Genomic DNA, 26,756 nt, shown 5'->3' with positions numbered 1-26,756 from the left:
TTTTTGAGACAGAGTCTCACTGTGTTGCCCAGGCTAGAGTGAGTGCCATGGCATCAGCCTCGCTCACAGCAACCTCAATCTCCTGGGCTCAAGCAATCCTGCTGCCTCAGCCTCCTGAGTAGCTGGGACTACAGGCATGTGCCACCATGCCCAGCTAATTTTTTTTTCTATATATATTAGTTGGCCAATTAATTTCTTTCTATTTATAGTAGAGACAGGGTCTTGCTCTTGCTCAGGCTGGTTTCGAACTCCTGACCTCAAGCAATCCGCCCGCCTAGGCCTCCAAGAGTGCTAGGATTATAGGCGTGAGCCACCCTCACCCAGCCTCTTTCTATTTTTTTAGTAGAGATGGAGTCTCACTCTTGCTCAGGCTGGTCTCAAACTCCTGAGCTCAAACGATCCTCCCACCTTGGCCTCCCAGATTGCTAAGATTACAGGTGTCAGCCACCGGGCCCGGCCCACAATCATTCTTAATGATCTCAAGCTGGAAGTGACACATATTACTTCCTCTTACATTTTATTGGCAAAAACTAGTTATCTGGCCCTACCTAAGTAAAAAGGGGCTGGAAAAGCAGTTTGCTAAAGGCTCAAGAGGAGCATCCCACTTGTCTCTGCCATGGTGTCCAAAACCATATTCATTATATTCTTCCATGAAACCTAGTTCTCCCCCAGAATTTACTTACTTAGTGAATAATATCTCCATTTGGGTGAGTTATCTATTGCTGTAAAACAAATTACTTCAAAACTTAAAGGCTAGAAAAAAAATAAAAAAATAAAAAAAATAAGAAGAAAAATAAAGTAACAAAAAGAAAAAACAAACAAACAAAAAAAAAAAACACTTAAAGGCTTGCAACAACAAAGAACATTCATCACCTCTCACAGTTTCCGTAGGTCAGGAATTCAGGTGTAGTTTAGTTGGACAGCCATGGCAGAGTCTCTTACAAGTTTACAGTCAAGATGTCATCTGGGATACAGTTACTTGAGGCTTGGCTGGGGCTGGAGGACACACTTCCAAGATGTTTTACTCGCATGGCTGTTGGCAGGAAGCTTCAATTCCTTGGCTTCTGACAGAAGACCCAAGCCATTCTCCATCCTTTGTAGAGGGCTGCTTGAGCATCCTCACAACATGGCGGCCAGATTCCCCAACAGTGAGTGATCCAAGACCAAGGCCGAAGCTCAATGTCTTTTTTGACCCATCCTCAGAAGCCACATTCTGTCATTTCCACAGTATTCTATGGGCTACACAGATCAACCCTATTAATATATACCATTGTAAGAAAGTATATGGGTTTGTTAGTGCTGTTGCAACAAAGTACCACGAATCTGGTGGCCTGAACAACAGAAATTTATTTTCTCACGGTTCTGCAGGCTAGAAGTCTGAAATCAAGGTGTTGGCAGGGTTGGTTCCTTCTCAGGGCTGTATCTGGTCCAGTCCTCTCTCTTTGGCTTCTTAATAGGTGTCTTCTTCCTGTATCTCTTCTCATCATCTTCCTCTATGCATGTGTGTATATCTCTCTCTGTCCAAATTTCTTCTTCTAGAAGGACACCAGGCATATGGATTATGGCCCACCCTATGACCTAATTTTAATTTGATTGCCTCAAAAAAGACCCTATCTCCAAACAAGGTCACATTCTGAGGCAGTGGGTGGGGACCTCAACATGTCTTTTTGCAGGGAAGACACACTTCAACACATAATACTGTTCTATGATATAATGCTAAGAGAAATAATAACAGAAAACTCTTACTCAGCCCTTTCTAAGTATCAGGCATATTTAGTGCTTTAAATATGTTAACTCTTTTAATTTTCATAACACCCCTATGAGATATGATTATCCTCATTTTGCTGAAAAGAAAATTGCAGCAAAAGAAAGTTGAGTTCCTTTCTTGTGATCACATAGATAATTAGTGGTGGAATCAGGCTTTGAACCCAGGCACTCTGGCTCCAAAGACCGTGGACTCAACCTAGTCATAATATTGCAAAATTTTATGTGCATAATGATGACAATAATATTAGAACATGCACAAAAAACTTTTGCTGACAAAACTTCATAGAATATGCAAAAATGAAAATGGTTTATAGTTAGGGGAGAGGTTATTTTTTATAATTGTTACATTACTTTTACAATTAGGATATACATACATGTTTTTTTTTTTTTTTTTTTTTTTTGAGACAGAGTCTCACTTGTTGCCCAGGCTAGAGTGAGTGCCGTGGCGTCAGCCTAGCTCACAGCAACCTCAAACTCCTGGGCTCAAGCGATCCTCCTGCCTCAGCCTCCCGAGAAGCTGGGACTACAGGCATGCGCCACCATGCCCGGCTAATTTTTTCTATATATATTAGTTGGCCAATTAATTTCTTTCTATTTATAGTAGAGACAGGGTCTTGCTCTTGCTCAGGCTGGTTTCGAACTCCTGACCTTGAGCAATCCGGCCGTCTCGGCCTCCCAGAGAGCTAGGATTACAGGCGTGAGCCACCGCGCCCGGCCTACATACATGCTTTTATAGACCTTTTTTGAAAACAGAGGATGCTTTGAAAAAGTCTTCAACTCTGGGAAAATTCTTAAAAATACCATATATCAAAAGAAGAGTGATAATTATCATTTAGGATGGCCAGTCCTCAAGATGGTCCCAGTGATCCTTGCCTTCCCAGGCGCAGAACAAAGACAGATGAGATCAACCATTCCTCCACCTGTCCTGAGATGACTACAAAATTGGTTCTTCCTTTACTCCTTTTTTCTTCAAAGATTCACCTTATCTTGTGTAAAATCCCTAACTAACTAAAGTCCCTAACTAACTAAAGTCCCTAACTAACTAACTAAAGGGCACTAACTAAAGTCTTACAAAAATGTAACCATTTGCCTTATCACCAACCTCCCCCCCTTTCCTACGTGCCTCCTCCCTTTTAAGGAAATATGTAAATACTAAGCCTCCTAAAAACCTCTTCAGAGGACAGAGGACAGACATTTCTGGGACTCGTGTTTTTCCTGGGCCTACCCTCAAGCTCTGGCTCAATAAACCTTGATTGATTGAGAGTCTTGCCTCAGTCTTGTGTTGGCGAACAATGCAAACATTTAAATTATATCCATGTGCTACTCTACTAACATTGTATTTACATTATAAATCAGATACAGAGAGAGAAATTCCCCCAAAGGACATCATTTACAGATTAAATAGAAGTTTCTAATATTTTTTCCTTATTCCACAGCGGAGGTTATGTGCACGCGTTTGGAGACCACAGACCCACAGTGGTAAGGTCAGGCTTCTTAGGATCTGGCTCCTGCCTACCCCTTCTATCTTTTCTTCCTTCATTTGGTCCCTGGCTCCCAGTGCTGTGGTTCAAATGGCAGGATTTGAATTTGAAGTTCCTCACACCCTACCTGCTTTCTCTTTGCTGCTCTCTTTGTTCGGAATGTTCTCAATCTTGGCTCCCCAAGCCTTTCTGTCTCACTCATTTCAAAAATCACTCCCATCAAATCTGTAGATACAATGGCTAGAAAGAAAAAAGAATAAGAAAAAAATTATTAATTAAGAAAAAAACTTAAAATAAATTATTTTAAAATAAAAACAAAAATCACTCCTTAAGCACTCCCTCTTGTGGAAGCTTCTGAAGGAAAAGGCTAGAAATACAAGAATAGCTGAAAAGCTGTTTTTTTGTGTGGGGAAAATTTGCATCTGTAGAGAAATCTGCATCGAAGCAGCCAGGCTTTCCCAGAGACAATCCCTTGTCTGAATCTAAGAAAGATTAACTGAGAGTCTGACACCTTTAAAAGAAACAAGCTGGGTAGGATGACTCACACTTGTAATCCCCAAGCTTTGGGAGGCTGAGGCAGGAGGATCCCTTGAGGCTGGGAGTTGGAGACCAGCTTGGGCAACATTACAATATGCCATCTCCACAAGAAATTTTTAAAAATTACCCAGGCATGGTGGCATGTGCCCATAGTTCCAGCTATTGGTAGACCGAGGCAGGAGGATCCCTTGAGCCCAGGAGTTCGAGGTTGCAGTGAGCTATGATTATGACACTACACTCCAGCCTGGGTGACGGAGTGAGACCGTTTCTAAAAAAAGAAACAAGGAAAAAACATTTGCCATCTATTCCTGTTACCAAAAGTTTGGTACTTGTCCCCAAGGCCAAATCAGTGAAAATGAAGAATAAGGACAAGCGATTTGAGGAAAAGGAAAGAGAAGTTTATATTAATTTGCCAGCAAATGAGGAGGGTGATAGACTAGCATCTCAAAAGACCACCATCCTACCTTTAAGCAGAAAAACACTGCTTTTTAAAGAGGACTTTTCAGTAGTTGGGCTGGGTCTACACAATTGGTGTCACATGTCATAGTTTTGGGCTATTGTTGTTTAACTATAATTGGTATTTTGGTTGACCTTATCTCCACTGACTACGATCTTATGACAATTCTATTGAGTCATCTCCTGTGGTTTAATAAAATAGAAAACAAACAGCAAAGAACATTTTTCTGCCCCTTTGATAACTGGCCTCAGGAAAAAATGCAGGTGTTAATTTCCAAAAAAAGGGGGGGGGGTAAAGAAACAACTCAGAAAACATTTCGTCGCCCTTTTTCAGAACTTTACCTCTATTAAGTTCTCTCTGAGGGCTGCTACCTGTATTACAACCTTACAGGTTCATTGCCTGCTGTTCAAGAGACAGCAGGTGTTATAGCAGAGAAAGAGTTTAATATTGCAGGCACCATGTGAGGAGCTGGGAGGAAGTTCTCAAATATATGTGCCCACAAACTGGGGAGAGAGGGTTTTTAAAAATAGTTTGACAGGCAAACGGATAGGCAAATGGGGCTGCTAACGGGCTGGGTTCTGCGTGGAACCATAGGGGTGTAGAAATTGTCTCCTTTGCTGAGTCAGTTCTTGGGTATGGGTCACAATACCAGTTGAATCAGTTCCTTGGTATGAGCCACTGGTCTGGGTGAGTCAGCTGTTCCACTGGAACACCTCAGGTTCTATTCAAAAACTAGCCTGAGGTTTCACAAGGGTGATGCTATCTATGGGAGCAGTGAAGAAAGCTAAGAATCTTTATGACCATCAGCTACAACTCTGTGGCCCTTTGTTAATTTTATAAAGGGTGGTTTCACCTGTGAGGTTTCATCTACGTAACAAGACCACCTTTGCTAGCCAGACCTCCTCTTCTCCCTCTCCCATAACCTGTCTTGCCACGACCCCTCTTCTCTCTGTAATCTCAAGATGGTATAGTGTCAACCATCTTCCCTTTGAGATCTCATATTTTGTAAGATTCTCATATGTGTTAATAAATTTGTATGGCTTTTCTTCCATTAATCTGCCTTTTGTCAGTTAATTTTCAGTGCCCCCCCCCCGAGGGTGGAAGGAAGGGTGAACCTTCAGTGAAGCCTCAGGAAGCTCTCCCTTTCTGAGAGGTAGGTACAATTAATCCTGGTTTACAAGCAAAAACACTCCGGCACAGAGAGGTTGAGAAACTTCCCAGGCTCACCTATATACTGCATTCAAAGTTCAGGAAATATTGAACTTGAACTCCAGGCATTCTATCACATCTATGATGAGAACTCTAATCACCCAGGCAGAGATGGGTGGGGAAATACTCAGACTGAGGAAGAGGGGCAGCCTGTGGGCTCTGGCGCCTCCTGCCAGAGTAGCTGCGTGGTCCCAGCCTGAGCCTGTGCTGCCCCCTGCTGGCCAGCGCTGCCCTCCCTGCAGACTTCCCCTCCAGTCCAGAGCCCCTCAGGGGAACTAATCCCACCCAGCCAGAAGTCCCCTCTGCCACCAGAGCTGGAGTCTGGGGACTGACAACAAGCAAAGGATGTTCCAGAGGGGGAGGAGAGTCAGGAGATCACACAGGTAATATGTGAGGATTTCCCCTTGATCCACATACCCGAAAGCCTGTCTCCTTCACAGGGGCTGGCTGAGTGAAACCACTGGAAGAACCAGATGGGGAAAGTAAACTTTCTTCCCACAAATGCCATTGTGTATACCCTAGACCATCCACCCACACATCCACCCATCCATCCACCCACTCACCCATCTACCCACCCATCCACCATGTATCCACCCATTCATCCATCCAGCTAGCCACCATCCATCCTTCTACTCACTCATCCATCCACTCACATAGCCATCCATCCATCCACCCACGTATCTACCCATTCATTCATCCTGCCACCCACTTGCCCACACATCCACCCATCCATCTACCATCCATCCACTTATCCACCCACCCATCCACCTACTCATCCACCCACCCACCCACACATCCACCCACTCATCCACCCACACATCTACCCATTCATCTACTCATCTATCCTTCCATCCACTATCCCTCTCTCCCTCTCTCTCCTGCTACCTGCTATCCTTACACAGCTATACTGTAGGGAGCTTGATGCCAGTTCATCTATTGCTACAGTCTGGGACTTACAAGATGAAGTCACAAAAACTGATAGGCATATCAGGACAACTCTGATGTCAAAAGAACACAGGTAGCTCAAAGGGATTCCCACTCTCCAAGTTTGGGCAATTTTAAGTATCATAAAAACAAACAAAGGCCGGGCGCTGTGGCTCACGCCTGTAATCCTAGCTCTTGGGAGGCCGAGGCGGGCGGATTGCTCAAGGTCAGGAGTTCAAAACCAGCCTGAGCAAGAGCGAGACCCCGTCTCTACTATAAATAGAAAGAAATTAATTGGCCAACTGATATATATATTAAAAAATTAGCCGGGCATGGTGGCGCATGCCTGTAGTCCCAGCTACTCGGGAGGCTGAGGCAGAAGGATCACTCGAGCCCAGGAGTTTGAGGTTGCTGTGAGCTAGGCTGACGCCACGGCACTCACTCTAGCCTGGACAACAAAGTGAGACTCTGTCTCAAAAAAAAATAATAATAAAAAAAAAAAAAATAAAAACAAACAAAAACAGTAATGGATTATAATACATTATTAGAAAAAAATGATGAGTCTACAGAGATAATACAATAGTTTGCCTTTGTTTTTTGATGCCTAACTGCTGACAGCCCTGAAACCCCACACTTCCCTTCCCTTTTTATCCTATGTGTGCATGAGCTACTAAGAGAGCCCAGGTGTGCCAGGCATGCCCTTGGCACTGACAGGAAGTTCACACCATGCAGGTCCCAGACCACATATGGGAACTCCAGTGCTATCCTAACCGCAGTAAAACCCCAAAGCCAGTCACCCCTCCTGCTTTCTCAGGCCATTTTCACACCTACTGGGGAGCCTGCCTTGCTATCCCCAGAAAGCCTCATTATGTCAGTAATAAACATTTTTATACCCTATTGGTATGTTTTTGGCATCAGTCTCAGTAACAGAACCAAATTTTGGGTGGAGGTGTCCAAACTATTTCTATGGAGTGATCACAATAAACAGAAGGGAAAACTATTCTTTATAGAAAAATGTCAATACATATATAAAAACAGAAGGATTGTTAGAATTAGAAACCTCAATTTTGAAACCAACATCATAATAATTGATTTAGGCAAGAAAGGTTGTGGGGAAACATAGAGTCGGGAAGTTCTTAAATACAAAAATGGGAAATGGACTTTTAAAATGGAGCATATGGCAGACACTACCCTTCCCAAGTGATTAAATTTAACATCACATCACATAATGAGACAAATACAGCTTGTGTCTCGTGATAGGAGGTACCAAGCAGGATACAACATCACTTATTATAGTTTGCCTGAGAAAAATGTTGGACCTCAATTTAATCATAAAAAAATAATCAGACAAGCTCAAGTTGAGAGTCAATCTGAAAAAATAGTTGGACTGGACTCTCCAAAGTGCCAACACTGTGAAAGAAGAAAAAAGAGTTGAGAAAATGTTATAGGTTGAAAGAGACTGCAGACACATGACAATGACATTATTCATATGCCATGACTAATCCTTGATTGAATCCTTGGATTTAAGGCGGGGGGGAGTAAACGTATAGGACATTATTGAGACAATGGGGGAATTTAGATGTACAGTGTATATTTGATAATATTGTGTAAATGCTAAATTTCAGGACTGTGATCATTGCCATGTGACTATGTATGTGACTGTTCTTTGGAGATACATGTGGAAGTATTATTTAGGGGAAGAGTCATGTGTCTGGAACTTGCACTTAAATGTTTCATTTATAAAAAAGTTTATAGAGAGAGTCAAGGAATAAATGTGGCAAAATGATAATTTATGTGTCAAGATAAAGATACAAAACAAAGAGAAACGAAACAGAAAGGTGAACTGATAGGAAGGTTTGTTTATTCAGAAAAAGGGTCCCAGAGGCCCAGAGGGAAGGTCTGGGAGAAGGACCGTGTCACCTCCCAAACCATCCTGCTTGTTCACCAGGCTTCCTCGACAGCCAGCATTGTCAGGGATCAGAACATGGCTTTGCTCAATAAGTACTTGTGGAAGGTTCTAGAATTTGCATCCTCTGCACCCTGGGAAAACAGTCTGTGGAGCCCATAGCAGCACTTCCGTGGGATGCAGATTGGTGCCAGGTCACCCCCATTCTGCTGGTTTCCCTCCACCTGACTCATCATTTCTCCTTAGTCCTCTTTTGTCTAAATGGTAGAATCTCCCAGGGATTCTGCCCAGGGCCTTCTCCATCCTACAGCCTTCCTGCCTCTGGTGAGCTCCTTTTCTCCCACGGAATGTCCTCTCCCCGCACCCCAGATTCACAGGTCCACCTGCAACTAGACACCCACACCTGGATGAATGGTAGCCATCTCAAATTTAACACATCACAAGACAACTCTCTGGTTTACCCCCAAACCCAGTTGTCTCCAGTCTCCCCCATCTCAGTAACAATCCCACCACCCACCCAGCTGCTTCTCCCTTCCCCGCATTCCCCATATCCGCTCATTCCCCATTTCCTCTGCAAAACAACAACCTGGATCTGTCCACTTGTCACCAACCCCATGGCTGCCACCACCACCGCCTAGCTGGGTTCCTTCAGTAGCTTCCTAACCCATCTCTTGCCTCCACTCCTGGCCCCTCTGATCCATCCTCCTCAAAGACACCAGAGTGATCTTTTTAAAATGTAAACCAGAGCAAGTCACCCTCCTGCTCGAACCCCTTCAATGTTCTCCATTGGTCTTAGAATAAAAACGCAGCCCACCACCGTGGAGACCCTACTCCGTCTGCCTGTTCCACTCACTCAGCCTCATCTCCTGTCCAGATAGGAGTGGCTCCTGCATGACTCAGGCCTCTCTCTTTCTGAAATGTCTTCTCAGACATTCCCAGGTCTATCTCTTTATCATCTGGGACTCAGTTCTAATGTCATCTTCTCAAATCGCTCTAAAGAAACCTGCCCTTCCCATTACATTTTAGACATTGTCCTCTTTTCTTGGTCATTCCTTGTTTTCCCTTTTCCCCACCCACTAGAACAGAAGCACCACGTGAGAAGAGTTCCCACTGGATCTCCAGCGCCTGCTAAAATATGCTCATACATATTTGTTGAAAGAATTAAACAACAGATGGCAATTTTATAAGTTTTTAAATATCCTTCCTTGGCAAAATAAAAAGCTGCCAATTCTGTGTGGCCCCCTTTTTAAAAAACATTTTGTAAGTCCTGGGCTGTTGCAATAGATGAACTGCCTCAAGCTCCCTACATAGGTGGGTAAGGATGGCAGGAGAGGGAGGGAGAGAGGGGCAGTGGATGGGTGGACGGATGAGTGGATGAATGGGTAGATGTGTGGGTGGATGAAGGATGGGTGGGTGGATGTGTAAGTGGGTGGAGGGGTGCCTGGATGTGTGGATGGATGGATGACGGAGTGGATGGGACATGCTTTGGGAAAGCAAACCCAGAGTGCTATGTAAGCTGAGCCACAGCAGGTGACCAGAGTTGGCTTCCCTGGGTCACCAAGGGGATACTTGAGGCGGATGGGCCACGACGGTCGGTTGTCGGTGGTCCTGGCTTAGAGCAGCGATACCCCAGTCCCCGCTCCAACACCCCCCCCCCAGCCAACTCTCGCCAGACCCCGAGCAGCGCACAGAGCCGCCCCCTGCCGGCGGGCTCAGGTGCGCGCTCCCCGGGTTGGCCGCGGTGCCAGTGCGCGTGCGCACAGGTGAGCTGCCCGTCCTGCCCTGCCCCGCCCCGCCCCGCCCCGCCCCGCCCCGCCCCCGGGCTCGGCCACCTGCCTGGGAAACTTGTGGTTGGTTGCTGCCCTCCGGTCCTCCGGGCCGGACACGGAACCGGGCCGGACACGGAACCGGGCCATGGAAGGCATGTCGGGGACTCGCGAGCCCCGGGCCCGGCCGAGGGAGCGGGACCCCGACCGGCGCAGCCACGCAGACCGGGACCGCCACCCCGAGCGACCGCGGGACAGACCCCGGGACGCGCACAGGGAGAGAACCAGGGACGGGCGGAGGGACGGCAACCGGCGAGAGGACCGGGACAGAGAGAGGGACCGGGAACCCCGCCAGGACAGACGCAGGGACGGGGGCCACCGCGCAGGTGAACAAAGAGTTTGGGACGAGTCCCGCCAAAGCCGGACGCGGGACGCACCCCGGGGCCGGACCTGGGACGCAGCCCCGCACCCCTGGCCCGCGCCGGGGGCAACTCCGGAGCCGCCGCCCCTGTGGAAGGAGGGCCTCGGGCGCCGCGGACCGGAAAGGTGAGGCGGGCTGGGGGCGCGGGGGCCTGGGCGGACGGCCAGCCTGCGCTGCTTGTCCTAGGACGCCGGTGTAAAGAAAGAGATGCCATTTCCCCCTGCGCGCTCTCAGAGGTGACCTGGCCGGGAGGGAAAACTTAGCGGTGACCCCAACCACCCGATCAACAAAGCAGGACCCAGCCCTCTTAGCAGTGGCAGGGCGGGGGCAGTGAAGAGGAAGACTGGTCTCGGTCGGGAAAGAGAGGGCGGGGGCAGGAGGCTAGGTAGGTGGGGGTAACCCCAGGCTCCTCCCTGACGCTCCCCGCCTGGTCACAGGACTGCCCCTTGGGGCCTTAGACCTTGCCCTGTGTTCCAAAATCAGCCCTCCGCCACTTCAGAGTCCTCTTCCCTGGTAGCCAGGGCCTATAAAGTCAGCCCAATAAAGAGTTAATAGTTGGACGAGTCGCCCTCCCCGGGGGTGCATGCATTTCCCACGCAGACAGGTGGCGGAAATGACACTTTCAGCCACGGAACTAAGTCCACCTAAGATGCCCCACGGAAGGGCGCGGACTGGTTTCCCCTTTGCCAGTGAGGTCTTTCTAGCCTCACTCAAATCCCGTGATCGTTTGAGACCCCACCGTCCTGAATGAACAAACTTTGCCACCCCTGCCCTGTAGAGCACAAAGAATTCCCATAAGCCCTTGGGAGGAGAAAGCATCAAATAATCCGGAAGACTTTGTGAGCTGGGGGTGGAAGGGGAGATAGGAGGGGGCCTGACTCACACACCCTGGGGAGCTGGTCTTTTTTCCCTCTGCTGAATGCACAAATGACATGCAGAGCACTGCGACTAGGTGGGATATTGCCCCTTCTGGCTCCAACAAGGAGACACACAGGCCCTGGGGTGATGACTGCTTCTGGGTTTTGAAACCTGGCTCTTTTCTGAGGAGGAGTCAGGCTCCCCTCTGCTATGGGACCTGGTGGCTGAGCCCAGTCTCTCTCCCTGTTGAGTCCACACAGCGGGAAAGCTACTATCCTGAGTTTACGTTACATTATCTAAAACCAACTAGCAGGACAAAGGGTGTGCAAGGGTGTTCCAAGCAGAGGACTAACTCTGGTGTTCCAAGCAGAGGACTAACTTCCGCAGTGACTCTGAGGCATGAGCAGGTCATCTTTTAGGGGAAAAGGGACAGTTCACTATGGCTGGGTCTGTGAGGTGGTGAGTGCAGAGAGATGAGAAAGGGCTTCCAGTGCGTGCTAAAAATTTTAAGAATGTCAATCCTAAGAGACATGAAGTTCTTGAAAGCTCTCTGGAAGCCCAGCCAGTAGAATGCAGCTCCCTGCTGAATCTTGGACAAAGCCCAGGATGTGCTGCATAAAGGTGAGAAAGAAGAAACAGAAAATGCCAGGGTTGTCAGAGGAAGAAATGATAGGAAAATGCCAGAAGCTGCCTGTAGCACCCTCACGCCTGGAGAATTATTGCTGACTGAGCACTTGCCAAAGGAAGGGCAGGAAGAGAATGCCAGCCTGGGCATCCGAGTCGTGTGCATGCCAAGTGTTTTGGAAGAGCCTGGTCCATGCTGAACTGGCAACTTAGGCTCACAAGGAAGGCAGCCCACAGCTGCCTGGCTAGGACAGACCAACGGTCAAAGGCGGCGCCCCTGTGGACGGGATTACAGGATCCGTCACGTGGTTAGTTAGCGGAGTTAGGCCGAGTGTTAGCATGTCCTGTGGAGTCACTAAAACCAGAGAATTCTCTGGAGTATGCAGTACTGTGGCGAATTTTGTTTCTGTTCTGAGTGTTCCCTAATGTTTAGGCGCAGCATGAGGAGTAGGGAGTTCTGATACTGAACAAGCTATTGGGTTGGAGGCCCCCTAATGGCCATATATGCTTTCTGGTTATAGTGAACCCACTTCAGGGAGGTATCTGTCCTCGAACCCCAGGCCTGGACGAGAAGAAGAAGTGGAATATTACCAGTCAGAGGCGGAAGGACTCCTGGAATGCCATAAATGCAAATACTTGTGCACGGGGAGAGGTGAGCCATTTTAGAGGCAGTTTGACTGACATTTGCTGTTGCTGGTGGTTCTAGGATGGGTGGTCTGAGCTGGAACCCCTTTTGGGTTCCTAGCATTTTGGGTTTCTTACCTGCATGATGCTCTTGTTTCCTAAAATCAAGAAAGGCAGGAACGTCTTGTGCTTCTCCTCAAACATGGCCCCGGGACCCGGAGAGGCACGCAACCTCGTGCTCACATTTCAGGTTCCGGGTGGAACCACGGAGCCTGCAGGTGTGTGTGGCCGGGAGCTATCCGAGGGCGCTCCTCTGGCAAGGTGGCCTGAGTCTGCAGAAAGGCAAGATCGCCTGGAGCAGCAGGCAGGTTGCAGCTCTGGACAGGAGCAAACCTGCTGCCCACTCAGTCAATGGCTTTTAAACTTTATTGACTGAGATTCATAGTAAGAAATATGTTTTGCATTAAGACCAACTTGATACACACACACAGAAAACCAAAAATGAAACTAGTAATCCTAGCACTCTGAGAGGCCGAGGCAGGAGGATCGCTCAAGGTCAGGAGTTCGAAACCAGCCTGAGCAAGAGCGAGACCCCTGTCTCTACTAAAAACAGAAAGAAATTTATTGGCCAACTAAAAATATATATAGAAAAAATGAGCCGGGCATGGTGGCACATGCCTGTAGTCCCAGCTGCTTGGGAGGCTGAGGCAGCAGGATCGCTTGAGCCCAGGACTTTGAGGTTGCTGTGAGGTAAACTGACGCCACAGTACTCTAGCCCAGGCAACAGAGTGAGACTCTGTCTCAAAAAAAAAAAAAAAAAAAAAAGAAGAAGAAACTATACTTAGCCTATGACATACCAAATGCTCTGTTATTTTCTATTCTGTTTCATTAAAAAAAAAATACTCATTCAGGACCTGCAGTCTGAAAAATACTTAGATATCATCATGTGTGCACTTCAAATGTGGCTTTCCAGGCTCTTTTCTGTGCAGCAATGAAGAAAGTCTGGTTTGTCAGGGTGAGCCTTTACAGCTCACATGATTTAGTGAGAAATTTTCTTCAGCTCCGTGTGACTAAGGTAGAAAACATCCCAGCCTCAGGGAGAGAAATCGCAGCGTTCATAACTGCGGATGTCTCTTAGGATGATTACAAAGATGTACATGATTATGGGATTATAGGAAACTTGATGGAAGGGCTCTAGGCAATCTAGGAACAAGGATCATCACTCTAGATTACATACGTTGGCACAACCTCATTGCCTTTAATACTCTCGACAACTCCTGAGGCTCAGAGAAGTGCAGTAAGTTACTCAAAGTCACACAGCTGCTAAGTGAAAGAGCAGGATTGAAGCCTCAAATGGTTTACTCGAGACTGTCCTTCCTTTCTTGATGATATAAATAATAAGAATAAGCCAGAGGCTACTTGACACATTTCTCCAGAGAGATATTTTTTTTTTCTTCTGTGGCTGGTTTACCTTGAGGAGAGGGCAGGGCTTGAGGCTTCTGTCCAAAACACACCTTGATTTAGCCTCTTTGGCTTTGAGCCTGGAGGTTGGGTTTCAAAGCTACGGTAGTGAAAGGCTGGTTCAGCAGTGGGAAGCTCACAAACTAGGGTTTATAAAGAACCCTGGATGTGCAGGGACCCGTATAAATACACAGTGCAGTATTGTGTTGAGAGAAACAGGCATTAACACCAGGAACTTGTCTCAAGCAGGAAATACATGCCCAGATAAAGGTCACCCGAAGATTTTTTTTTTTTTTTTTTTTGGAGACAGAGTCTTGCTGTGTCGCTCTGGCTACAGTGCGGTGGCATCAGCCCAGCTCACAGCAACCTCAAACTCCTGGGCCCAAGCAATCCTCCTGCCTCAGCCTCCCAAGTAGCTGGGACTACAGGCATGCACCACCGTGCCCAGCTATTTTTTCTATTTTTAGTAGAGATGGGGTCTTGCAGTGGCTCACACCTGTAATCCCAGCACTTTGGGAGGCTGAAATGGGAGGATCACAACCTGGGTAACATAGTGAGACACTCACTCTATAAAAAGTAAAACAATTAGGAGGGTATGGTGGTGCACATCTATAGTCCCAGCTACTCAGGAGGCCGAGGCAGGAAGATCACTTGAGCCCAGGAGTTTGGGGTTGCAATGAGCTATGATCGTGTAAGTGCCCTCCAGACAGTGAGACTATCTCTTATAAAAGAAAAAAAAGGGCTGGGCATGGTGGCTCCGCCTGTAATCCTAGCACTCTGGGAGGCCAAGGCAGGAGGATTGCTCTAAGTCAGGAGTTCAAAACCAGCCTGAGCAAGAGCGCGAGACCCCATCTCTACTGTAAATAGAAAGAAATCAATTGGCCAACTAAAAAATATATACAAAAAATTAGCTGGGCATGGTGGCACATGCCTGTAGTCCCAGCTACTCGGGAGGCTGAGGCAGATGGATCACTTAAGCTCAGGAGTGTGAAGTTGCTGTGAGCTAGGCTGACGCCAGGGGACTCACTCCAGCCTGTGCAACAAAGCGAGACTCTGTCTCAAAAAAATAAATAAACAAAATAAAATAAAATAAAAAGAAAGAAAGAAAAATTCTCCCACATAGCAAAACATTGGAAAAGCCTAAATGTCCTTCATAGTGGAATGACTTAAATTAATTGTGGTAATCTATAAATCCTTTAAACTTGTGAAGTAGACATCTATTTACTGAGATAGAAAAGTATTTATATTTACTGAGTTAGAAAAATATTTACACTATATTCATAGTGAAAGAATAAGTTACACAATAGTAGATGGAGTAGGAGGACCCTGTTCTTACCTAAAAGCAAACAAACAACAAAAATTACAAATATATGGTAGAAAAGTTCAGAAAAAAATATATAATGTTCACAGTGGTTTTTTTAACTGGTTGGATTATAGACCATTTTTACATTATATTTTTTTGTCTACATTTTCTTTTTAAACAATAAGTGAGTGTAACTTTTGTAAGTAAAGAAAACAATAACACTGTTTGCATTTGGGAAGAAAATTACAGAGTGTAAAAATAATGCTTGAGAGAGCATCCTTTCAATTAGAGACTGTGTAGATGTAGCACAGCTTCGTAAATAGCCCAAGTGGAAGCAGGCGTAAAACCTGGTTATCTAAAACCAGGGAGATGTTGACAGATCCATCCCATAGCGTCAGCGAAGCCAGCACTGTCCCAGCACGTACAGTTCGAGGCTCAGAAACACCCAGTTGTATATCTTGCTGAGCAAAAGGAGTCAGACACAAAAGGTACCTACACATAACTGTGGGATTCCATTTGCATGACATCCTAGAAAACCCAAGACTAATTTCTAATGAGAGGAAGCAGACCAGGGGTAGGCTGAGAAGGAAGGTGAGGAACTGACTACAAAGCATTACCAGGGAAGTTTCTGGGCTAACGACGCATGTTCTATGTCTAGATGACGGTTGCATGGTGTATACATTTGTCGAAGCTCATCAGGCTGTATGCTTAACGTGGGTCATTTTGTTGTGTCTAAGTTATATTTAAATAAACATAAATTGAAAGCAGCTAGTTTTCCCGTCCATGATAAAGAAGCAAAAGGTCCCAAAAGAACCCAGCTCTGGCAAAATATCACAGCCCAGATATACTCTTTAGGGAAACCAAAGAAAACGACATTAAACTTTATGACATATTTATGGAGTTAAAGTCCAAGAACGGTAAGACAAATACGTTTTTTTTTTAAACTTGGTAAGCGTTATGGCTTTACTTAATTTTTCCTCTTTCTAAAATATGCAAACCACCATTAACCTTTTGATGTGTAAACTTCCACACTTTTTTCTAACATATTTTTTAAGCTCTATGATTTTCTTCAAACTTGGAGAACCCTCCTCTTACAAATTGGAATAGCCACAAAACATATATAAAGAGGTGGTGACTTTTTTTAGTCTTTTTGGTGGTGAGAGGCAGGGGGTGGGATGTTCTTGCCCTTCCGTATAGGATGCCTTTCTTTCTGCTCACTGGCTTGGTTTCTCCTACCCTCTGCCTGCAGGTCTCCTTTGCCTGCAGGCTGCTTTGCTTTTTCAATAGTGACTCCTCTCAGCCCGTGGTATTTCTAGCACCATTTCTGGAGCCCACAGTCCCCTGCTACCGTCTAATGCTACCACGCTGCAGTGGCTGTTCAGGCCGTGCATGGGGGGGCAGAGCCGGCAGGATGAGCCACTTCGGGGAAGGTGGCCCTCGAGGTGGAAGAGTCTCCGAGTACAAAAGAGCACCTCTCAACACGGTAACACGCCCTTTTTTTGCAGCCTGCTGCCAAATGCTGGAGGTTCTCCTGAACTTGCTGATCCTGGGCTGCAGCGCTGTGTCTTACAATTCCACGGGGGGCTACACGGGCATCACCAGCCTGGGGGGCATTTACTACTACCAGTTCGGAGGGGCGTACAGTGGTTTCGATGGTCCGGACGGGGAGAAAGCCCAGCGGCTGGATGTCCAGTTCTACCAGCTAAAGCTGCCCACGGTCACCGCGGCCATGGCCTACAGCGGAGCCCTCATGGCCTTTTCCTGCCTCCTCGTCGTCACAGGTGTCCTGCGCGTCCCGTGGCATTGTCCGCCATGGCTGGTGATTGAAGGCTTGTTGGACGTGCTCATCGCTGGGGGGTACATCCCCGCCTTGTACTTCTACTTCCACTACCTGTCCGAGGCCTACAGCTCCCCTGTGTGCAAGGAGAGGGAGGCGCTGTACCAGAGCAAAGGCTACAGTGGCTTCAGCTGCAGCTTCCACGGGGGAGACATAGGAGCTGGCATCTTTGCTGCCCTGGGCATTGGGGTCTTCGCCCTGGGGGCCGTCCTGGCCATCAGGGGTTACCGAAAAATCAGGAAGCTAAAGGAGAAGCCAGCAGAAATGTTTGAGTTTTAGGCTTTTTCAAACGTTCTGCCAAATGGGATGGAAGTTACTCCGGAACCGCTGTCTTTCCCAAGAATGCTTTTGGGGGGAACTTGCCAACCCTGGAGAAGTCACAAGCCAATGCTGGCGGGGCGGGGCGGCTCCCAGCTGCGTGGAGTTGCCTTCTCCGTTAGAATCCTCTGTTAGTGGGGGACTAGCCGAAGTTATTTAAAAACAACAACAACATTACATGTGGAGCCTATTATCTTGAAACAAAAAAAAAAAAAAACAACAACAACAACAACAACAAAAATGTGGAGCCCGAGACCCACAGGGAAAAGGCACAAGCTGCAGCAAAGTGCACTTCTTGATTAAATAAAAGGAGATAACCAAGTGAATTGGAAGAATCTTATCTTCAAAGTTCATGAAAAGTCACACAGACATGAGACGACATTTCAGCCTGAACTTTTCTTTTTTTTGAGACAGAGTCTTGCTTTGTTGTAGAGTGAGTGCCGTGGCATCAGTCTAGCACACAGCAACCTCAGACTCCTGGGCTCAAGCAATCCTCCTGCCTCAGCCTCCTCCCGAGTAGCTGGGACTACAGGCATGCGCCACCATGCTCGGCTAATTTTTTCTATATATATATTAGTTGGCCAATTAATTTCTTTCTATTTATAGTAGAGACGGGGTCTTGTTCTTGCTCAGGCTGGTTTCGAACTCCTGACTTCGAGCAACCCACCCACCTCGGCCTCCCAGAGTGCTAGGATTATAGGCATGAGCCACCTCGCCTGGCCCAGCCTGAACTTTTCTAAGCACGGCTGCCTTAAGCAGATTAGCCCACAAGTTTTTCCACACTGAACTCTCCATTCCTTCTACCTCATTAATTCTGGGACGGAGGGCATGGGGATTCTGGGGGCGGGGGACTACTCCTGTAAAATTTAAATAGAAGGTAGGCGTGGGCAGAGGAAAGAGGAATCAGATTAATTCTCTGGGTTGCAAAGAAGCTATTCTGCAAGCCCCTGACAGTGTGGCCCGGAAAGCTCAATAAGTGTTTTGTACCTCTTGTAAATGTACCATTGTATAAAGAATTAACCCCAACATCTGGAATTCAGGATCCATCCAGAATAAAACAATGTAAAATCTCTCCCAGCTTCTGCTGGGGATGGCAGTTTTGGCCAGACAACTTTATGGGTTCCCACTGCATATTAAATTATGACTTAATGGAAAGTTACAGTATATTTCGCATATAAGTGAATGTTGTTTGTTTTATGTGAATCCAATAAAACATGGAAAGAACAATTTTAATTTGGAGATGAGAGATGATGGTTCCCTTTACAATACATTTATATTGTTCCCTTAAATACAGACAATTTGTTGCACTTAAAAGGTGAGTTCCATTTGGGTTTAGAAAAGGAATTACATATATATGCTTGTATATAATCAGAAAATTTCTTGATGGATACATAAAGGTTTAACAGTTTTGCTTCTAGAGAGAAAAGGATTTTAATTTTTCGCTTTTTTTGTTGTTTTGGTTTTTGGTTTTGGTTGTTGTTTGTTTTTGAGACAGAGTCTTGCTCTGTCACCCTGGGTAGAATGCAGTGGCATCATCATAGTTCACTGCAACCTCAAACTCCTGGGCTCAAGTGATCCTCCTGCCTCAGCCTCCTGAGCAGCTGAGACTACAGACGTGTGCCACACTCAGCTAATTTTTTCTATTTTTAGTAGAGACAGGATCTCGCTCTTGCTGAGGCTGGTTTCGAACTCCTGAGCACAAGTGATCCTCCCACCTCTGCCTCCCAGAGTGCTAGGATTACAGGCGAGAGCCACCCAGCCTGGCCTAATTTTCCCTTTATGCGTGGCTTGACTGCACATGTGTTCATTTCATTTTAGAAAAATAAAAATAAAATTGACTTTTTTTCTGGACCACATTTACAGTTCAAAGGCAGAAGTAGATGTATAATTAAGCAGAGTATTAAATAATCAGCCCCCCAAACAGCTTCACCCAGATCGATGCTATTGGCAACAAAGATCTCCTGTCTGTTTGGGGGGCTTCATTTCCCTCTCTCAAGCCATCTGCTCTCTTTCTGGAGACTTGCTCTACCCCACCCAGAGACAAAGCACTGCTAGCTCTAGTTGTCACCCTTTTTCTCTTGCCCTGATGCATGTGCGTGTCTTTCTTCTCTGACAACACGCTTGGAAATACGTGAGCTTGTTTGATATAGACAGCTAAGCCAGGTCAGGCCTGGCTGGTTCCTGAAATAACACTCCGTCAACAGAACCAACACCACTGGACGCAGCAGACGACCATTACTTCTCTCAGTTGTCGCAGTCAGTGGGTGGTTGACAGGGTCTAGATGTGTCCCATTGCAGCCTATGTGCTCTATGCGTGGCACACCCATCCCAGGGAAAACGTTCTGCTTTCTGTGTCTTTAGTGCAGTATTCCCTGCAGAGGCCGGGATACGCACATGCGTGCACAAGGAAAACAAGGCAGAGAAGGTGCTGGGGGAGGGAGGCTAGCCACCCCCCACGAATTAGAACAATGTCTGGGTCAGTCAATTCACTCGCTCTGCTGTAGGGAGAGAGTGTAAACCAGTTGCCTGGGTGAAGAGTGGGCAGTTTGGGTCTGATGTTATTTTCAGTTTTATTTTTATTTTTATTTTTTTTTTTGAGACAGAGTCTCGCTTTGTTGCCTAGGCTAGAGTGAGTGCCGTGGCATTAGCCTAGCTCACAGCAACCTCAAACTCCTGGGCTCAAGCAATCCTTCTGCCTCAGCCTCCCAAGTAGCTGGGACTACAGGCATGCGCCACCATGCCCGGCTCATTTTTTCTATATATATTAGTTGGCCAATGAATTTCTTTCTATTTATAGTAGAGACAGGGTCTCGCTCTTGCTCAGGCTGGTTTCGAACTCCTGACCTCGAGTAATCCGCCCGCCTCGGCCTCCCAGAGGGCTAGGATTACAGGAGTGAGCCACCGCGCCAGGCCTATTTTCAGTTTTAGATTAGAGGAATGTAGCTTCTCAACTAGCAGAGCCCTTGCCCGCTGCGTCCCCGATGACTGCACGGAATTTGTGTGGGCCGGGCAGGAGATAGGATCAGGGAACACAGTAGCTGTTGCCTACGCACTTTAGGGACACTGGTCTTGAACTGTGTCCTAGTATATTAGAGGAACTGTCTCGATTCCTGGGAACTCACTCCTTTCCTAAATTCATCCCCTTTCTTCAGCTTCTCACTAATCCCCCTCCATTTGTTAATAACGTTCCTGAGTAGCGTCACCATCCATTTGTTGTATAACATTTTATGATTTTTCAAAGTATTTTCATATACTTGCTTTCATCTGAGCCTCAGCACAGCGTGTGGGCTAAGACGGGCTGGTGTTATCTTCATCCGTCGATAAGTGTCCGAGAGTTAAACTGGATGACCTGGGCAGGGTCACACGCAGTAGAGAGCAGGTTTGTTTGCTTTTCTCTTCCTTGTCATCTCTGAGCCCTGAGGGGATGGCAGGAGCCTCTCTCCCCCAAGTACATCTGAAAAGAGTCTGGGACCTCTGTCTGTAATAAATAAAAGCTGGCCCCAAGGTCAGATATTCAAGAAGATATTCACTCTCTGTTAACCGGTTGGCTCCCACTGCCTTGTGGCATTTTTGGGGTCCTTGAACTTGTAAGAAACTCCCAAGTGAACAGCCCAAGCATCCGTCGGCAGATCCTGGGTGAATAGACTGGTCCATCCGTACGATGGAGCTGTAGGAACTGATCTGAAAACATCTCTAGGACATAGTAAATGACAAAATCGAGATGTAGAACATTGTACGTGGTACACTTACTTTTGCGACAAAGACACGGAAGGGGGATGAAATGCAGAATTGAATGTGCATAAAGGAACACTGGAAAGTGATATTAGAAACCAGTCAAGGCCAGGCGCGGTGGCTCACGCCTGTAATCCTAGCACTCTGGGAGGCCCAGGTGGTCAGATTGCTCCAGGTCAGGAGTTCGAAACCAGCCTGAGCAAGAGCGAGACCCCGTCTCTACTATAAATAAAAAGAAATTAATTGACCAACTCATATATATAGAAAAAATTAGCTGGGCATGGTGGTGCATGCCTGTAGTCCCAGCTACTCGGGAGGCTGAGACAGGATCGCTTGAGCCCAGGAGTTTGAGGTTGCTGTGAGCTAGGCTGACGCCACAGCACTCACTCTAGCCTGGGCAACCAAGCAAGACTCTGTCTCAAAAAAAAAAAAAAAGAAACCAGTGAAAGTAGCTGGGGAAGGAGAACAGAGGGGACATGAGTGAAAATTCTCAGATTAGACCTTATGTCATTGCAATTTTTAAAAAACTTTTCATTTTGAAATCTAGATTCCCAAGAAGTCCCAAAAATAGTACAGAGAAATCCCGTGTACCCTTACCCCAGTTTTCTCCAGTGATAACATCCTGCGTTACTATAGCACAGTAGCAAAACCGGCAAAGTGACAATGTATAGAGCTTAGATTTTGCCAGTTACATGTACTCATTTGTGTGTGTGTGTGTGTGTGTGTGTGTGTGTGTGGTTCTATGCAGTTTTATCTCGTGTGTAGATTTGTGTGAGCAGCACCACAATCAAATCTACAACTGTCCCATCATCCTGGATATCCCTGTGCTAACCCTTTACGGTAGCACCCATCCCTGTTCCCCTCCCCCACCTCATCTCTTGCCCCCAGTGTCCCCCATCTGTGCTCCATCTCTATAACTCTGTCCCTCTGAGACTGTTACAGAAACAGACTCCTACATTATGTAACTTTTTGAGATTGGTTCTTTTTCACTCATCATAGCTCCCTCAAGATCCATCCAAGTTGTTGCATGTACCAATCAATGGTTCATTCCTTTCATTACTAATCGAATATTCCATGGTGCCGGTGTACCAGTTTAACCATTCACCTGCTGGAGGATATCTGGGTTTTTCCCAACATTTGGCTTTCATAAATAAAGTTACAGTGAATATTCATGTACATATTTTTGGTGTGGATGTAAATTTTAATTTCTTTGAGACTAATACCCAGGAATACAATTGCAGGGTCATATGGTAAGTGTCTGCTTAGTTTTTAAGAATCTGCCAAAAGTTTTTCCAAAGTGGCATTTTGAGTTTTCAAAAATATATAAAAAACAAAACAACAAAAAAGAAATCAAGAATGTTCCTGTTCAATCTGACAATGTTTTTATTTTATTTAGTTATTTATTTATTTTATTTACTTTATTTTTTTGAGACAGAGTTTCACTTTGTTGCCCAGGCTAGAGTGAGTGCCATGGCGTCAGCCTAGCTCACAGCAACCTCAATCTCCTGGGCTCAAGCGATCCTCCTGCCTCGGCCTCCCAGAGTGCTAGGATTACAGGCGTGAGCCACTTCGCTGGCCTGACAGTGTCTTTAAAATCAGGTCACTAGTGGCAGCTCTCTAGTCTGACCTGGGCAAGTGACGTTAAATGCCGACTCTCTCTCCTAGGTGTGGTGCAGATAGTGGAGGTGATACTGAACGCGATGGTTCTCATGTGCATCGTGGCCTCCTACTTTGTCCTTGCCGGATTCAGCGCCAGCCTCACCAGCGGCGGCGGCTTTGGGAACAACTATTACTCACCGTTTGAGGGCACGGAGCTGGAGCAGGTGCGGCAGCTGGACCAGCAGTACACGGTCCTGCGGTCGCCCCTGATATACGGCGGCGTGGCCGTCGCTCTGGGGCTGGGTGTCCTCACCATGGGCGTCCTGCTCCAAGGAGCCAAAAGACTAGCAAAACTGTCGGGGAAGTGGCTCCTCACAGAGGCCGCCTTCAGCCTCCTGGCGGCCGTGGGCTACTGCGTGGGCATTGGCGTTTACCTGCACGCGGCCTTGCAGATCAATTCCACCGACACCTGCAAAACCAGAGAGCGGCTCTACGCCCGCAGGGGTCTCACCTGGATGAACTGCCAGCTGGCGGGCACCGACGGCGCGGCAGCCACCTTCGCTTGTCTGCTGGTGATTATGTACTGTGTCAGCGTGGTGCTGGCCCTGCGCAGCTACCGAGAACAGAAGCACTACAGAGACAGCCGGGGACAGCCCAGAAGTGACGGTGATGCACCAGAATACCTGTGGTCTTGAACGGGCTGAGATGGTCTTCTGGAACCTCAATGCCAACCCACCCCCGTTGTTTCTCCCAAAAAGACAGGGCCTTTAAAACCACACAGGAGACCTTGACTGGGGTCTTCACATACTTGATTTTAGAAATACTCCCTTTGGATCAATGCAACATTAAATAATTGACTCATTTTTTTCTATTGTAAAAGGAGATCAAATAAGTCTCTTTTGGCTGATTCGATAGAGAGTTTGAAAAAAAACATCACCTTTGCTACAAAGTGCAGCATCAGGCATCTGGGAACCCCCTTACGGTGAGGCTTTCAGCGTATGGCGAGGTCACAGTGGCAACCGAGGTCACAGTGGCAACGGCTAACTAGCCAGAGAAATTCTGAGAGATGAGAACCACAGGTCAGAGGCTTTGCTGGTCATGTGGTACAGTAGAACTATCTTACCTGTCAGAACTATGTAATGTCATCAAAAGAAACATGCCATTCCCACCCCACGCGATCCCCCTGCATTTTGTCCCAGGGGAATGATTTTAAAGCAATTGTGTGATTGAATTCTAAATAATTGTATTTAGAATTGTCTAAATAGTTGTAATTACGTTCAGATGCGCTCTCCTAGCGGCAAGGTATTCTGCTAAGAGAGAGGAGGCCATGCAGCTTTCTCCCACTGCAGATGGGAGGTTGGATTCCAGATATGAGAGAAGAAATGTTTTTGGTGAACATGTTTTCCCCCAAGGCTCCTGCCTTAGGTTCCTGAGGAAATGTTTCCTACCAGCTATTCCAAATTAGTTTTTTGGGTTTTTTTTGTGGCAAATTGGTCAATTGGAATTCACTTTCCTGAAATGTTTTATCGTTTTTCTAAACATGAAGATTTCAAATAGTGAGAAAATCCCTAAACTTTTTTTTTTTTTTTTTTTTATTGAGACAGAGTCTCGCTTTGTTGCCCAGGATAGAGTGAGTGCCATGGTGTCAGCCTAGCTCACAGCAACCTCAAACTCCTGGGCTCAAGCGATCCTGTCTCAGCCTCCCGAGTAGCTGGGACTACAGGCATGCGCCACCATGCCCGGCTAATTTTTTCTATATATATTAGTTGGCCAATTAATTTCTATTTATAGTAGAGACAGGGTCTTGCTTTTGCTCAGGCTGGTTTCGAACTCCTGACCTCGAGCAATCCTCCCGCCTCAGCCTCCCAGAGTGCTAGGATTACAGGCATCAGCCACGGCGCCCAGCCCCTAAACTTACACACGTTATTCAACTGATTTCAAAGATAAAGCAGTTAATTTTACTAAACTACGAAGGCTTATTGGAGGCTTTTTCACTTCTGAGTTCCCTGACAGTGCTACACAGAAGGGGCCTTCAAATACATAGTACTCTCTCATTACCCTGAACTGTCTCCATAATGTTAACAGATCACTACCACTGAATCTTAAAAATAAAAGTTTTTTGTTAATTTCAATCTGGTGTGGGTTTGTTTTTTTTTTTTAAGAGTCAGGTTCTCATTTTGTCACGCAGGCTGCAGTATAGTGGCACAGTCATAGCTCACTGTAACCTGGAATTCCAGGGCTCACGTGGTCCACCCATGTCAGCCTCCCAAGGAGCTGGAACTACCACAGGTATGTGCCACCACGTCCAGCTAATTAAAAAAAAATTTTTTTATAGAGATGGGGTCTTGCTACATTGCCCAGGCTGGTGAAGTGTTTTATAAAGTCTCAAATATATCAGTTCATGTCAGCTGCAACTAGAAATATAAAGTCTCATTATATAGTCTAATTGTCCTCTTGGTTTTTAATAGGGAATTCTTATGGAACCTATCCAAAATGAAGGACCAAAACTAAACCTCATATAGAGATGGGACAATATCTAGATTACATTTTTATTAAAAATAAATAAATAAAGCTTGGAGGAAAATAATTAACCAGAAATCTACATTGCTGTTAAAATAAAAAGTTTGTGGTGCCACTGAAAGGTGCTGCCACCCCATCTCCCTCAGCCTGGGGCAGTGGCTAGAAGCCCCCAGTTTTCGCTGAGCCATAGTTAAGTTTAACAGCAGTGAAAACCAAACAACCCACTCGCCACCCACTTCCCCGAGAAAATACTTCCCCCGTACACACTATTCTCACCTGGCATTTTTCCCCCGGAACGTGTCTGTTGGATCTTTGCACATGTCTGGGTCTTGTTGTTGATAAAGTGGGGACTTTGGCCCACCCGCCCCCAACTTTGTGCCCAAGCCCAGCTACCATACTGCTCGGGAGAGGCAGCCCCTCCCAGGTGACTGGAGCCATCAGTGACTGGTCACACTCCCACGCGCCTGTGCAGTTTTATAAGGTTCAAAATGCTTTCAGTGCCGGGCGTGGTGGCTCACGCCTGTAATCCTAGCACTCTGGGAGGCTTAGGCGGGCGGATTGCTCGAGGTCAGGAGTTCGAAACCAGCCTAAGCAAGAGCGAGACCCCGTCTCTACTATAAATAGAAAGAAATTAATTGGCCAACTAATATATATTTAAAATTAGCCAGGCATGGTGGCGCATGCCTGTAGTCCCAGCTACTCGGGAGGCTGAGGCAGCAGGATTGCTTGAGCCCAGGAGTTTGAGGTTGCTGTGAGCTAGGCTGACGCCACGGCACTCACTCTAGCCTGGGCAACAAAGCAAGACTCTGTCTCAAAAAAAAAAAAAAAAAATGCTTTCAGTGAGCCTTATCTTTGTCACTACCACTGGGCAGCTAGGCAGGCCAAGATGTATTACTCACAATTTATAGAAGAGGAGACAAGGTTCAAGGGTAGGTGGTTTACCCGTTAATATTGCGATGAAGGTGAACTACGTGCCAAGATCGTACAGAGCTGCGCCTAAAAAGCACTTTGTTCTCATCGCCTCATATAGGCTCACCACCGCCTGACTGACCACAGATACTATAATTTCCTTGTAAAAAATGAAGTAAATGGCCTCAGAAAGGCCACGTAACTTGCCTGAAGTCATACGCTTTTTAAAGTAGCAGAGGCAAAATGCATACCCGTTGAATCACACACTGTAACATGTTGAGTGACTTGTGGCCTTGGCATGCCAGGGAATTAACACTGCATGAAGCAGAGAACACACGAGAATGTCATCTCTGCCACCCTGGGTCAGAGAGGTGTCTCATGGAACTGAGGTATTAAGGTCAACAGTGGCAGATGCCCACCACATGGAAGGAGCTCAGTAACCGTTTCTGAACTAAGTTTTTAAAATGTTCATTCTGCTAGATGAAGGGGAAACCTGCAAAGTG

General features: G+C 46.5%; 1 protein-coding gene and 1 long non-coding RNA gene across 3 annotated transcripts; one reads left to right on the top strand and one right to left on the bottom strand.

The window, feature by feature from the left end:
• Positions 1–1,148: 1,148 nt before the first annotated feature.
• Positions 1,149–12,791, bottom strand: LOC142862617 (uncharacterized). Its single transcript, XR_012913696.1, has 3 exons — positions 12,713–12,791; positions 3,376–3,488; positions 1,149–1,535 (listed from the first exon to the last, which is right to left on the bottom strand). It is a non-coding gene; the product is annotated as an uncharacterized LOC142862617 (long non-coding RNA).
• MARVELD3 (MARVEL domain containing 3) lies at positions 10,111–25,014 on the top strand. 2 transcript variants are annotated; one of them, XM_012742620.2, is made up of 3 exons: positions 10,111–10,593; positions 12,472–12,602; positions 16,844–18,726. In XM_012742620.2, the coding sequence occupies exons 1-3, from the start codon at positions 10,196–10,198 to the stop codon at positions 17,452–17,454; spliced, it is 1,140 nt and encodes a 379-aa protein (XP_012598074.2). In that variant the 5' UTR covers positions 10,111–10,195; the 3' UTR covers positions 17,455–18,726. The 2 variants fall into 2 exon arrangements, with proteins under 2 accessions (XP_012598074.2, XP_012598073.2); XM_012742619.2 differs by lacking the exon at positions 16,844–18,726 and adding an exon at positions 22,891–25,014 and having other exon boundaries at positions 10,129–10,593.
• Positions 25,015–26,756: the final 1,742 nt, after the last annotated feature.

Source organism: Microcebus murinus, chromosome 20 (genome assembly GCF_040939455.1).
Source record: "Microcebus murinus isolate Inina chromosome 20, M.murinus_Inina_mat1.0, whole genome shotgun sequence".
In the NCBI taxonomy this organism is placed as follows: Eukaryota; Metazoa; Chordata; class Mammalia; order Primates; family Cheirogaleidae; genus Microcebus; species Microcebus murinus.
This window is presented reverse-complemented; position numbering and strand designations above follow the sequence as displayed.

Excerpts from the sequence above, each read along its gene's own strand:
- MARVELD3 (XM_012742619.2), top strand. The coding sequence starts at position 10,196 with ATGGAAGGCATGTCGGGGACTCGCGAGCCCCGGGCCCGGCCGAGGGAG. Across the intron at positions 10,594-12,471 it reads GGGCGCCGCGGACCGGAAAG|TGAACCCACTTCAGGGAGGT; the intron begins GTGAGGCGGGCT and ends TTCTGGTTATAG. Across the intron at positions 12,603-22,890 it reads ATACTTGTGCACGGGGAGAG|GTGTGGTGCAGATAGTGGAG; the intron begins GTGAGCCATTTT and ends TCTCTCTCCTAG.